This window comes from Gekko japonicus, unplaced genomic scaffold (assembly GCF_001447785.1).
Source record: "Gekko japonicus isolate JY-2015 unplaced genomic scaffold, Gekko_japonicus_V1.1 scaffold145, whole genome shotgun sequence".
Taxonomy (NCBI): domain Eukaryota; kingdom Metazoa; phylum Chordata; class Lepidosauria; order Squamata; family Gekkonidae; genus Gekko; species Gekko japonicus.
The window spans coordinates 845,291-858,479 of record NW_015173678.1 but is presented as its reverse complement, the minus strand read 5'-3'; the positions used below and the strand labels follow the sequence as shown (position 1 = coordinate 858,479).

Genomic DNA, 13,189 nt, shown 5'->3' with positions numbered 1-13,189 from the left:
TATTTGGATTCATCAGGCTACACGGGTGGATTATATTAATTATATTAATTGATCCCCCACCCCTGTGGAGTCTTGATACCCCTGCAAGTCTAAATCCCAGTAAATAGTGATCTCTCAATGACAAGGGGACCATTTTCAATTCCCCCACCTTCAGTCACCTTCTTCCTGCCCAGAAGGAAACACCAGATAAAGAGTGTGACCTGAACAGTGTGTGGGAACTGTTATTACCTGAGACAGGCCCATGGTTGACATGGAGACCATAACATCCTGAACTGCTCCTGACAATATATACTTAGGTTGCTGTGATTTCAGAAGCCTCCACTGTGTGCAGACTGCAGAAGAGTGATCTATAGGGGCTATGATAAGAGAAAAAGCAACTTACTTTGAACACTTGCAGCTCTTCAAGAATCACTTCTTCCATTGATTCTGTGTCTGGGTTGTAAATTGTAATGACCTTCAGAACAATCCCATTATCTATAGGAATTTTTGTTTAAAAAAACACAACTTAGCATTTTTATGTATATGTTGCCAAAGTAGAAGATATTTTAACTAAAGTATGTATCCAAAATATGAAAACATAAATATGAGACACAAGAAATGGACAAAAGTAATATCTGTGTAGTTAATTTTATGCACTCAAAGCTGTACATAAATGATTTGAGGAACCTTTACAACTGCTTTGTAAGATAGATCACTCATTATCCACACAAATGTGGAGGGGATAAGGCTTAAGAAATAAATTAATTTGAACCTTCCCAACAATAACTAAAGGAGGAAGAGAGTAGTTGGACTGGTCCGGAGACAGGCATTTCAGCATGACAGAGCATGTGATGGAACAAGCACATTTCAGGGCCAGACTCTGGCCCCAAGTATAAAGAAAGTAGCAGGGTCAAAAAACAACATGGTTCTTTATCATCCAGACTTGGAAAGAGAGGATGGAGAAAGTTGATCAGGTATACGTAACAGAAGGAATGGTTGTCGATCTTAGGGAAACTTCCAAAAAGTAGGAGGGGAAGTATCCAGGCAGGGAGGTGGTGTGTTTGGGTGTCTCTTTGATGAGCAATTCCAAATAGCCCAAACAGATTGATCTGAAGTGAAAGAACCTGTCTGAGGAAATGCTAAAATACCTCGCTATTTATGTGGCAAAAGTCACAAGGCGAGAGGTCCTGATAAAGACAGCCAGATCTCCTCCTGTTAACATGACTAAGTGGTGACCACAATCCAGCTCACTCTGCCTTTTGTTGTGGAAGTAGCCAGGAAATGGATGTGATCTTGGCCATATGCAACATGTAGAAATAAGCTGGTCTTGGCATCCAGATGGGGGTGGAGACAAAGCAAAATGGAACTTTTTATGTGTGGTGGGTATTACTCAGAAGCCTGATGTAACCACTTCTACAGTATTTCCAGCCATGTGACTCCAGAATCAGTGCCACGTGACAGCTTCTCTCTGCCTTTTGTGTTTACCTGTCCCAATAAATAAGACATCATATTGCCCATCTTCTGCTTCCACTCTGTCTACTGCTATTTGTTTGAAACTGTATTTCCCATCTGTCTTCACAAGGACTGGTCTCTTATGAATAGGCCTAAGAGGCTGATGCATCAGGGGATGACTTCGAGCAAAATGGATTGCTTCATCAGGGTAGTCTTTGGTACTCTCATGTAGGCCTCCGTTCACTTTGCTGGCACACTGAAAAACACAAGGAAGAGAAGATTACATTACTGATACTCGTGGGCTATCAAAAGCATGTAAGTGTGGACATGTAAGCATCATGCTAAGGTGTTGGTTGGAAAAGGAGCACCTTTGGTGTAGTGGTTAAGTGTGCGGACTCTAATCTGGGAGAACCGGGTTTGATTCCCCACTCCTCCACTTGCATCTGCTGATATAACCTTGGGTCAGTCACAAGCTCTGGCGCAGCTGTTCCTGAAAGAGCAGTTTGTGTCAGAGTTCTCTCAGCCCCACCCACCTCACAGGGTGTCTGTTGTGGGGAGGGGAAGGGAGAGGAGTTTGTAAGCCACTCTGAGACTCCAAGCGAAGGGCGGGGTATAAATCCAATCTCTTCTTCTTCTTTGCATATATGAACTTCTGCAATCAGTGTAGAGCCCACTTGCGGGGTAGGGTGGAATAAAAATTAAACAAATAGAAGTTGGAACCTGTTATAGAGGCTGGGAAAATGGTAGGGAAATAAAGCAAATGTGGGACTTTATTCTGACCTAGAGAACATTCACCTGCTTTCCCTCAAATCCAGAGATACTGCAGACAGTCACTCTCCTGCAAAATGGTTCCTAGCCATAGAAAGGCTCTCTGAATCTGTTTCATCCAGAAAGAACAAGATGCAACATTTAATTTCATGGTGTCATCAACATGATGTAGACCTGGTAAACAGAAGTGTTAATCTGCTACCTTGTCCACTACGGAAAAAAGCTAATGCACCTGAGTGCTTTTAAAAGACTGAGAAATAGCCATATTTGCTATTGATGTCTAGAATAGTTTCATTTCAAAATATCCTCATGCAAAAAAGAGTGTTGATAGACAATCTCTTCGCAACCAAATCCAGAACTTGTTCAGGATTTGATGGTTATTTACTCGCTTTCTCAGGATGCATTCAGAAAAGTTAATATGTTTTCCAAAGTTATCTCCTGAATACTGGCAGGCACGTGCCAATGCATGCAAATTATTGCACTGACTGAAAGAAAATTGGAGTTTGATTGCTATAAAGCACATGTATGCCTTCAATATAAGCTTTTCGAAATAGGAATAGTGGCAAGATGTATCAATATGATTAACTGACAAAATAGTGATTACCAACCCACTAATATTTCTCTTGCACTTGAGATGTGTTAATGACATTTTCCTCATCTGAATCAATGAGAAACAAGCTTCTAAGCAATACCACCAGGATTTCAAGAGCTTTCACCATACCAGTTGAGCTGCTCAAAGTAGCTTGGCCACTTGCTGACTCCAAAGTTTGAAACTTTGTACTCCTAGGAAATAGCAATTAGCTGTGATACTTTTGCAGTTATTTGGTGAAAAAAAATCTTTCAAACGTGCTTTAATTTGAATGATTATAATACTGCTGAGACACTAGAACCCCCCAACACAACATCTGGACTCTTTCTGGAACACTTTGATCTCCTTATTGCTATGGATACCAACAGGAGCCTGTGATCTGTGAAGGCTACCTCTTGGGCATTAAACCCTTGATCATTCTGAATATTTAAAACATGTAAAGATCACATCAATCAGTCCCTAATATCCATTATAAATCAATCAGTGATCCAGGGCATCTTCCTCGTGCCTAAAACAGGTGGTCATCCATCCATTACTAAATAAACCATTGCTAGACAAGAGTGACACAGCCAATTACCACCCAATATCCAATTTGCCATTTCTGGGCAAAATGATAGAAAAAGCAGTTGTAGAGCAACTCCAGGCCTTCCTGGATAAACTTTCTGCCATAGACCCTTTCACTCTGGTTTCAGGCTGTACTATCGGATGGAGATGACTATAGTGGCTCTAGTGTATGACCTTCATCTAAATAAAGACAAAGGCAATTATCTCTCTGCTGCTCTTACAATAACTACTAGACTACTAGCCTTTGATACAGTGGACCATGCCATCCTGTTGAAATGTCTGGAGGCAGAAGTAGGGATTAAGATATGTGCTTTGGATTGCCTCAATTTATTCCTTAGGATTCAGAAGGTTGCCATTGGGGACAAGGTTTCCACTATGTGGGATCTATCCTGTGAGGTTCCACAAGGTTCAGCCTTGCCCCCATGCTGTTCAATGCCTTTATAAAGCTCTTTGTAGAAATCATTCTTGGTTTTAGAATACGGTGTTATCAATATGCTGATGATACCCAGCTCTATGTTTCTTTATTCAAATCTCATGGTGATAGGGCAGAGACTCTAAACCTATGCCTGACTGCTTTAGTTAAATGGCTACAGGTAAACAAGCTGAAACAGAATCCTGACAAGATGGAGGTAATATTGCTTGGGAAGGTTAGGGTCCTGAAGGATTTGGTGCACCACATTTTTGATGGAGTCCAGTTGACTCTCACAGACTTGGTTAAAAACCTAAGGAATGATACTTGATCCAGCTTCATTGCTGGAGAAGCATGCTGATGCAGCTGCAAAAAAGGCACTCTATCAAATCCACCTAGCTCAGAAAATTTCCCCCTTTCTTGAGACTCCTAACTTGACCATGTGGATCAATGCTATGCTTACCTTGAGGCTACATTACTGTAATGGATCTGCTCTTAAAGACTACTTGGAAACTCCAATTAGTGCAGAACATGATCCAGCTACTAACAGATGCTAAGCGTAACTGTCTTTCTGTAGTCACTCCATTGGTAACCAATCAGTTACCATGTTCAGTTCTAGATTCTGGTTATCACCTACAAAGCACTTAAAGGCACTGGACCCACATACTGCAGGACTGACTCTCCTGCTTCATTCTACTGTGACAGCTCTGCTCATCTGAGCAAAGCCTTCTGAAAATGCCACCCTACAAACAGGTATAATCAGCAACTGCCAATTTACAGGCATTATCTGTGGTGGTTGCTATCTGGCAATGGCTAGAATCCATTTGTGAGGAGGCATTAGGTTAAACAGATACTTGGAAATTAAAACCCCTTTGTCTGAGTTAAAGCAATGTATTTAGTGCTAAATCACCATGCTGCTTAGTAATTCAAATATTCAACCTTTGCAGGGCACAGGCCTCAGCCTCTAAAGGGAGATACTGAGATATGTTTATTTTTTACCAGTACATGATCAAGCCCTGTCATCATATTAATTAAAACTTTTATTTAAAAATAATCTGACAACTCTAGATCTGATTAAGCAAAACTTTATTGAATAGATACACAAATAAAAATAAATACCTCACAGATAGATACCCCATAGAAATCAGTATCATGTAATAATACATGCCATTCCTATTCTACCTAAGCAGACTTTTTTTTTGGGGGGGGGGGGAGTTAAGTTTCAAACCTTTGTAGCCAGACATTTGTCAAAAAAAGGGAAAGCAAATTTCATTGAATTCCAGATCTGAGAGATTCAGAGGTTATTTGGGGGTGCCCAGATTATATAGATGCTATTACATAAGACAGAACATGACTCTATTGATTTGTGCTCTCTAAAGGCATACTGTGATGCTGCTCTGATAGACACTATTCACAATGGCACTTCCTCCCCTGGGAATTAAACCAACTGTGTAGCATGTTGAAAACTAGTTTGTCAGTTAGCTGGGCTCTGTGTAAGAACAGGAAGAGAGCTCCTGGAGTGATGAGTGTTTATCCCCCCCCCCTTTCCTTAACTGCTGGGGAGAATTACCTGATCTACTGTGTGGGAGGATAGTGTTTGAGGGTATGTGGGTGTATATAGCCTGCTGGAGAGTGGTGCCTGTTTGAATGATTGCAAAAGGTGATTGCGGAAGGTGATTGCTGTTGATTGAGGAGGGTCTGTTTTACCTGGGGTTGACTGTTGGCCCCGTCCTCTGCTGGGTGAGTCTTGAATTTGTAAAGATCCTCTGCACCATAGATATGAGCTGAAGGGCAAGAGTTAAAGGGCTCTTGCTTCGTGGCTCTTAGCCTGGGAACCCCAAAGTAGTTAATGAAATTGTACATGGTTCTGCTTTTTTCCCCTTTTGGCTCAGGTAGCCATTTGGGCAGTTCTCTAAGTTTCAGAGTTTGTTAACACACTAAGATATTTCTAGGTGAAAGAATCCATTTGGGGAAGTGATGATGAATGTTCATAGACCATTTCTAATCACCTGTGAGGAGTGTGCCATTTTCGTCATCCTCCCTGAGGAGAAGGTTTGAAGCCTGGAGGAGAAGGTTCGAAGCCTGGAGGAAAGGATTACTACTCTCCATGAGATCAAGGAAAGGGGGGAGTTTATTAATGGAAGACTTGATGTCTAGCATAGGGTCGAAGAAACCAGTCAAAGGAACAACAGTGTGGTTGACTGTCCTAACAAGACTCCCCAGAGTGCTACAGCAGGACCCCAAAGGGGTCGAGATGGCACTCAGTGCCATTAGAACTGAGGAATCAATTCCAGGTCCTTGTGGTGGAGGCAAAGATGGAAACATTGACAGTGGAAGAATCACAAACAGGAAGACAGAGGGAGGAGGACAGGGAGATACAAAGAAATGGCACTGGAAGGAAAGGAAGGTGTTGGTCATAGGTGACTCCCTGCTGAGGGGTATGCAACGTTATGTGTCCAGGACTGACCCCCTGGCCCAAGAGGTGTGTTGCTTGCTGGGGTGAAAATTAAAGACATTACAGACAATGTCTCTAAACTCATCAAACCTATGGAGCATTACCCATCTGTGATGGTCCATGTGGGAACCAACAACATAGCTGTGAACACTATTGAAAGCATTAAAGCTGACTATGAAGCTCTTGGGAGGAAGCTGATGGGAATGGGAGCACAGGTAGTGTTCTCTTTCATCCTTCCTGTTGTAGGAAGGGGAATACAATGGGAACAGATGATAATGGAGGTGAACAACTGGCTGCATTGGTGGTGCCGGCAGGAACAACTTGGATTCTGGGACTACAAGCTACTAGCATATGGTGGACTTCACCTGTCAAGGTCAGGGAAGAATGTGTTTGGCAAAAACCTGAAGAGATTCATCAAGAGGGCTTTAAACTGACATCACAAGGGGAACAAGATGACCAACATGGGGATTTAAATGAAGAAGAGCAAACAACAGAGGCCCACCTGGGAGGGTCGGGTCTAATGGAGCCAAGGGTGTGGGGTTTCAGGTGTCTATGTACCAATGCCAAAAGCTTGGGTAATAAAAAGGAAGAGCTTGAGCTTCTAATGCAGACAGAGGTTTATGATTTAGTAAGCATTACAGAGACTTGGCACCTGGAGAGATGATTCCCATGACAGGAATGTAGTAGTGGGTAGATATGTGTTGTTCAAGAAAAACAGAGAACAAAAAGATAACATATGAAGTCTTATTGGATGAAGAAAATGAATTAAAATCGTGGCAAGCGTTTCAAGCAATGAACCTAAATCTCACAATATGGGAAAGGAATCAATTAACCTCAAGAGTTACAAGAGAGAAAAAAATGGAATTTTATAATACAGAAATACAATTAGACAAGATATGGTTGAGAGAGAAAGAAAAACTGGTGCAAAAAAGAATTAATGGAGGACTGGAAAAACCCATCAATGATTAAATGGGGAAAAGATTTGGGACGGAACATAGAGAGAGAAGAATGGGGAAAAACATGGAAGTCGATTAAACTGCTAAGAACAATATCATATAAAGAAAATATAATAAAAATGATATACAGATCGCACTGGACGCCAGATAGACTCCAAAAATGCAATACAAATGTTTCAGGGAATTGCTGGAGGTATAAGAATAACATAGGAACGTATTTCCATATATGGTGGAAATGCGAGAAAATACAAAGATTCTGGAAAAATACTAAACAGTTGATAAAAGACATCACAGGGATAGACTTAGCGATTATACCGGAAATCTTTTTATTAAATATTACACCTGAAGGACTTAAATACAATGAAACATGTATTATTGTATATGTAATTACAATGTCAAGAATATGTAAAGCAAAGAACTGGAAGTCTGACAGTATACCGAGTAAGGAAGAATGGATTAGCATTCTTTTTGAAGTAATTGAAACGGATAAGTTGAATATGTTTTTGGCGGGAAAATCAGAGGAAAAATTTAAACAGAAATGGCAAAATGCCATAAAATGGTACGAAGAAAAGTTGTAATGCTAACCCCCAATTGTTAGAAAATAAGAGATAAATGTATGTAAGTTATGGAAAACTGAAAATAAAATGATTAAAAAAGAAAAAAGAAAAAAAGAAAAACTGAAAGGTTCGAAGGGGAGGCAGAATTGTTCCCATTAAGCCATTTCAGATGGCAATATTAAAGATTGTTTTACTATCACTGCCTTGCTGGAGTGTGAAGAGGGGTGTGTCAGGACAATGGACAGAGCTGTGGTGAAGTGCCCAATGCTGGACTATGGACTGTACCCTGCAGCCAAGGGAAGCCTTGTGCCAAAGAAGCCTGCCGAGTCAGATAGGGCCCAGAGACTACAGAAGACTTCTGCCCCCGCACCTCTGTATCTGCACAAGGACTGTGATGCAGACCAGAGTAGGCTTTCCATCCAGATATTTCTATGAGTAGACTTAATAAACTTTATTCCTGTTTTCATACTAGTTTTGAGTGTTTCAGTGTTCCTTCCAGCTTGTATAAGTGCCTTGCTGTTTTGTCAAAGATCCTTTACAGCTGCTATCTGGGTCACTTTAAGACATCAACTATATTAGCTTATGGATAAGTGGCCATATGTGTGTGTGTGTAGGTATTCCTTACCTCAGGCTGTTTTAGTGTGGATTTGGGCTTGAATGGGGGGGGGGCACATTTACGATAATATGGGTCTATTGTACAGATATCTTCATAGACCACACACAAAAATACCCAGTGACCCCAGTTCTGATCAAGGGGATTTGCCTGCTGTTGTTTTTAAATCAGAACAGTGCTCCATTTTCCTGAGGCATCAAGTCACCATAATAATTAAAAAATAAAACACCTCACACTTACTGATCCAGGTCTTGGGTATGGTACTTTTCCTTCATACACAGACCAGTGGTATTCAGGCCCTTCTTTGTGTGCATACGGTCCATTGAAAGCTGCACGGAAACTAGCCATGTGATAGACACATATAGCATATCCTCGGAATATATTGCTATAAAATAAAAATCAAGACACATTCTGAAGTAACACTCTAGACGGAATTAGCCATGAAGATGAGATATGGTGCAGAAAACAGAAACTCTCATATACAAAACATGTGTGTAAGATGAGCAAAATCCTCACTGCCCACTCACATCAGTGTATACATGCAAACTTAGATTCAGGTGGGTAGCCGTGTTGGTCTGAAGCAACAGAACAAAATTCAAGTCCACTGGCACCTTTAAGACCAACAAGGTTTCATTCCAGGTATAAGCTTTCATGTGCATGCACACTTCTTCAGATACATTGAAATGGAAGTTACCAGTCCATACATATAGGTAGAGGATGGGCAGCAATTAGCACACAACATAATGAAGATGTTTAACAGATGCAAGGATCAAACAGGAATAACAAGCGTTAGTTTATATGGTCACCATCTGCCTGGATCGAATTCCAGGGGGAAAACACAGTGAAGCAAATAACTATATCAAAACTAGAGACTAAATGTATCCCTCTTAATTGTGGAATGCTGAGAGCAATCAACTGAGACCCTGTTGTTATGCTCCATCTGTCTCCTCTCAAGCATGGAGGTAGCTGTCAGCATCCTTTTCTTTAAGGTGGGGCGATTGCCTGTGCAATGTTATATTTCCTCTGTCACCTCTGTATGGTCTGGTGATGGACTCACATTCTAGCTGTGTCTGAAGAAGTTAAAGTGATTCGCAAAAGCTCATACCCTACCACAATTTTTGTTAGTCTTTAAGGTGTTGCTGGACTCTTACTCTCCCCATTACAGTGTATCGGAAGAAGTGTGCATGCACACGAAATCTTATATCTTGAATAAAACTTTGTCATAAGAACATAAGAGAAGCCAATGTTGGATTGGGCCAATGGCCCATCCAGTCCAACACTCTGTCACACAGTGGCCAAAAATACCAGGTGCCATCAGGAGGTCCAGCAGTGGGGCATGGACACTGGAACCCCTCCCACTGTTGCCCCCCCGCACCAAGAATATAGTGCATCACTTGCCCCAGCCTGAGAGTCCCTATCTATACCTTGTGGCTAATAGCCACTGATGGACTTCTGCTCCGTATGCTTATCTAATTCCCTCTTGAGGCCATCAATGCTTGTAGCCACCACCACCTCCTGTGGCAGTGAATTCCAAGTCTTAATTACTCTTTGGGTGAAGAAATACTTCCTTTTATCTGTTCTAACCTGACTGCTCAGCAATTTCATTGAGTGCCCACGAGTTCTTGTATTGTGAGAAAGGGAGAAAAGTACCTCTTTCTCTACCTGCTCTTTCCCATGCATCTCTCCCTTATAATAAAAGAATAGTGGGTGCCAAAGTTCTAAAATTGGCCCCTTTAGTGTTAGGCTGAAAAAACTGCCACTCGGAAGACACTGGCTGGGTTCATTGGCTGCTTTGTGCAGTCCCGGCCAGTGTTCCAAGGTCATTTACATATGGAAGCTGATTGGACTACACTCCATTCCACACCTCAAACTCACCCCCCCCCCGCAAGGCAGTTGGAATTTTCAGTTGGGAGAGGAGAATGATGTCAGCTGCTCCCTAGGCAGAGGCTGTGTGTGTGGTTTTTTTTTTTTTGTAAAGACAGAGAGGCAGATAAAGGTTGGCTGATGGTTGCCAACTCCAGGTTGGAACTCCAGGACATAGGGTTGCCAACTCCAGGTTGGAAACTTCCAGGATATTTTAGGGATGAAGCCTGCTGAGGGTGGGATCTGAGGAGGAGGAGGAAGAGGGGGACCTCAGACAGATACAATGCCATACTGCCCACACTCCAGACAAGCTGTTGTCAGTCTCCAGGTGACAGCTGGAGAGATCTTAAAGCTTTGGTGCTACTTCAAAGTTCCCCAGGAGCCCAAAACAGAGTAGTGTTTTGGAAAATCTTGAGTTCATTCAATGATACCTAGTTTGCAAACCACAATCCAAAGTAAAATGCTCTGTCTATACCATAAATATTTATAATTCATAGATTTATATTAATCTAGGCTCTCCAAAAATAAATAGCAGTGAAATATATGCTGCAGTATTTTGCTGTATTGTGAGACAGCTTTCTACATGCTGTAGTGTTTCCTGTTAGTGGCAATTTGTACTGTAGCAATATGGCAAAACACCAAGGATGATAAAGAGAAGGGAAATGGAAGTTTGAGAAAGGAGGATGCAAGGATGAGAACAAGATGAAAGTAAGAAAAAGGTGGGATGGAGTTGGTTCTCTTTTCTGCAAACCAAGATTTCAAGTCACAATTTAATCTTGGGTTGCCATGAAAGCAGTGAGTTTTCAATTTGTGTATAAGGGGAACAGGGAGGAAGCCTGATGCAACATACAAATCTAGGATCCCCCAAACTAACTTGTTATTACATCTGATACTAAACTAATGCTTGAAAATAATGCTGCTGTTGTTTAATTCTCTTCAGCTAGAAGATGAAATCTCAACTTTACGACAAGTGTTAGTAGCCAAAGAGAAGCATCTTGTGGAAATAAAACAAAAACTTGGTATCAACTTGATGAATGAACTGAAACAGAACTTTAGCAAAAGCTGGCATGATGTGCAAACCACCACTGCGTGAGTACAAACTACCCACACAATCGTTCTTTACTTTTGTGTAGCACTAAGTGTTTCTTTCACAAATCTTTAGAAATTTAGTGGGGTTCAGTGGTTTGACTGCTAAACACATATAACAAAAAACATAAAGTGAGTTTTAATTGATTTATATTCACATGTGAATTATCTCAGAATGAGTGAGTTATATTAAAATCAAAAGATAAGGAACTACTAACAGCCATCAGTGAGCTTCATGGTTCAACAGCTCTCGGAATCAATTCTCCCATTACTACTGGCTACTAGTATGGTATGGCCGAGATTGGGGGGGCAAGGCGGGCGACAGAAGGCCGATGCCTCCGTCGCCCGGCCCTCTACAGAATCCACCCCCCAAACCTCCAGGTATTTCCCTCCTTAGAGCTGGCAACCCTACATTCCCCTCAGTGCCTGTTGGTAGGCAACTAAGCTTGGTCCTGTCACCTACTTTGGCCTTTGGGAGAAAACACATTGGGGCCAATCCTGATAGGGTTGCCAACTCCAGATGGGAAATTCCTGGAGATTTGAGGGATGGAGCCTGAAGAGGGTGAGGTTTGAGGAGGGGTGGGACCTCAGACAGGTACACTGCCATAGACTCCACCCTCCAAACCAGTCAGTCTCACATAGGGAACCATTGTTGCCAATCTCCAGGTGAGGGCTGGAGAGCACTCAGTATTACAACTGCTCTGCAGAAGGGAGGGCAGAAGTCAGCTGAAGTCAAAGGGGCAGATAATGGTAGGTTGATGGCTAGCTGGGAAGGAGATGGGGTTGCCAACTACATGCTGACAAATTCCTGGGGATTTGAGGGGTGGAGCCTGGAGAGGGTGGGGTTTGCAGAGGGGTGGGACCTCAGACAGGTAGAATGCCATAGACTCCACCCTCCAAACCAGCCATTTTGTCCTGGGTAACAATTGCTGCCAATCTCCAGGTGAGGGCTACAGATTACTCACAATTACAACTGCTCTTCAGGTAGCAGAGATCAGTTCCTCTGGAGAAAACAGTGGACTCTGTCATTATACCCTGCTGAGGTCACCACAGCAAATTGACACTGTTTGCCCAAAGCCAGAGCACTGCCCCAGAGCCTCTTTCTAGATCCCGTTGTATTGCTTTCACAACGGGCTTTACTGCTAGTAATCTTATAAACCTTGATCATGTCACCCCTCAGCCGTCGTTTCTCCAAGCTAAAGAGCCCCAAGCGTTTTAACCTGTCTTCATAGGGAATGTGTTCCAACCTCATTTTCAGTGAGTTATGTACTATGACCCCAAGATCTCTCCCTTGGTCAGTCTCCGCCAGTTTGGACCCCATCAATGTATATTTACGGTTAGGATTTTTGGCTCCAATGTGCATCACTTTGCACTTGGCCACATTGAACCCCATTTGCCATGTTGACGCCCACTCGCCCATCCTTGACAGATTTCTTTGGAGTGCCTCACAATCCTCCCTGGTTCTCACCACCCTGAACAACTTCGTGTCATCGGCAAATTTAGTCACTTCACTGCTTACTCCCAACTCCAAATCATTAATAAACAAGTTAAAAAGCATCGGACCGAGTACTGACTCTGTGGTACTCCACTGCTTACCACACTCCACTGTGAAAATTGCCCATTTATACTCTCTGTTTCCTATTAATTAGCCCGTTTTTGATCCACAAAAGGACTTGGCCTTTTATCCTGTGACTTTTGAGCTTACTTAGGAGCCTTTGATGAGGAACTTTATCAAAAGCTTTCTGGAAGTCAAGGTCAGTCTTTAAGGTGCCACTGGACTCAAATTTTGTTCTGCAAGCAAACTTGTTATGAATGAACTGAACACATAAGCACACATGGACAGCAGAGGTCAGAAAGAAGCATCTCCCAGGTTTCACAAGAACCGTGCAGGTTGGGTT

At 42.2% G+C, this 13,189-nt stretch overlaps 1 protein-coding gene across 1 annotated transcript in view; it reads right to left on the bottom strand.

Moving 5' to 3' along the window:
- The window catches only part of SEMA3E (semaphorin 3E), a 94,919-nt gene that overhangs the window by 31,205 nt on the left and 50,525 nt on the right, over positions 1-13,189 (bottom strand). The window contains exons 9-11 of the mRNA XM_015422977.1: positions 8,583-8,727; positions 1,465-1,687; positions 383-474 (exon numbers count right to left, since the gene is read on the bottom strand). Coding sequence (XP_015278463.1) covers positions 383-474; positions 1,465-1,687; positions 8,583-8,727 — 460 coding nt within the window. The remainder of the gene's footprint in view (positions 1-382; positions 475-1,464; positions 1,688-8,582; positions 8,728-13,189) is intronic.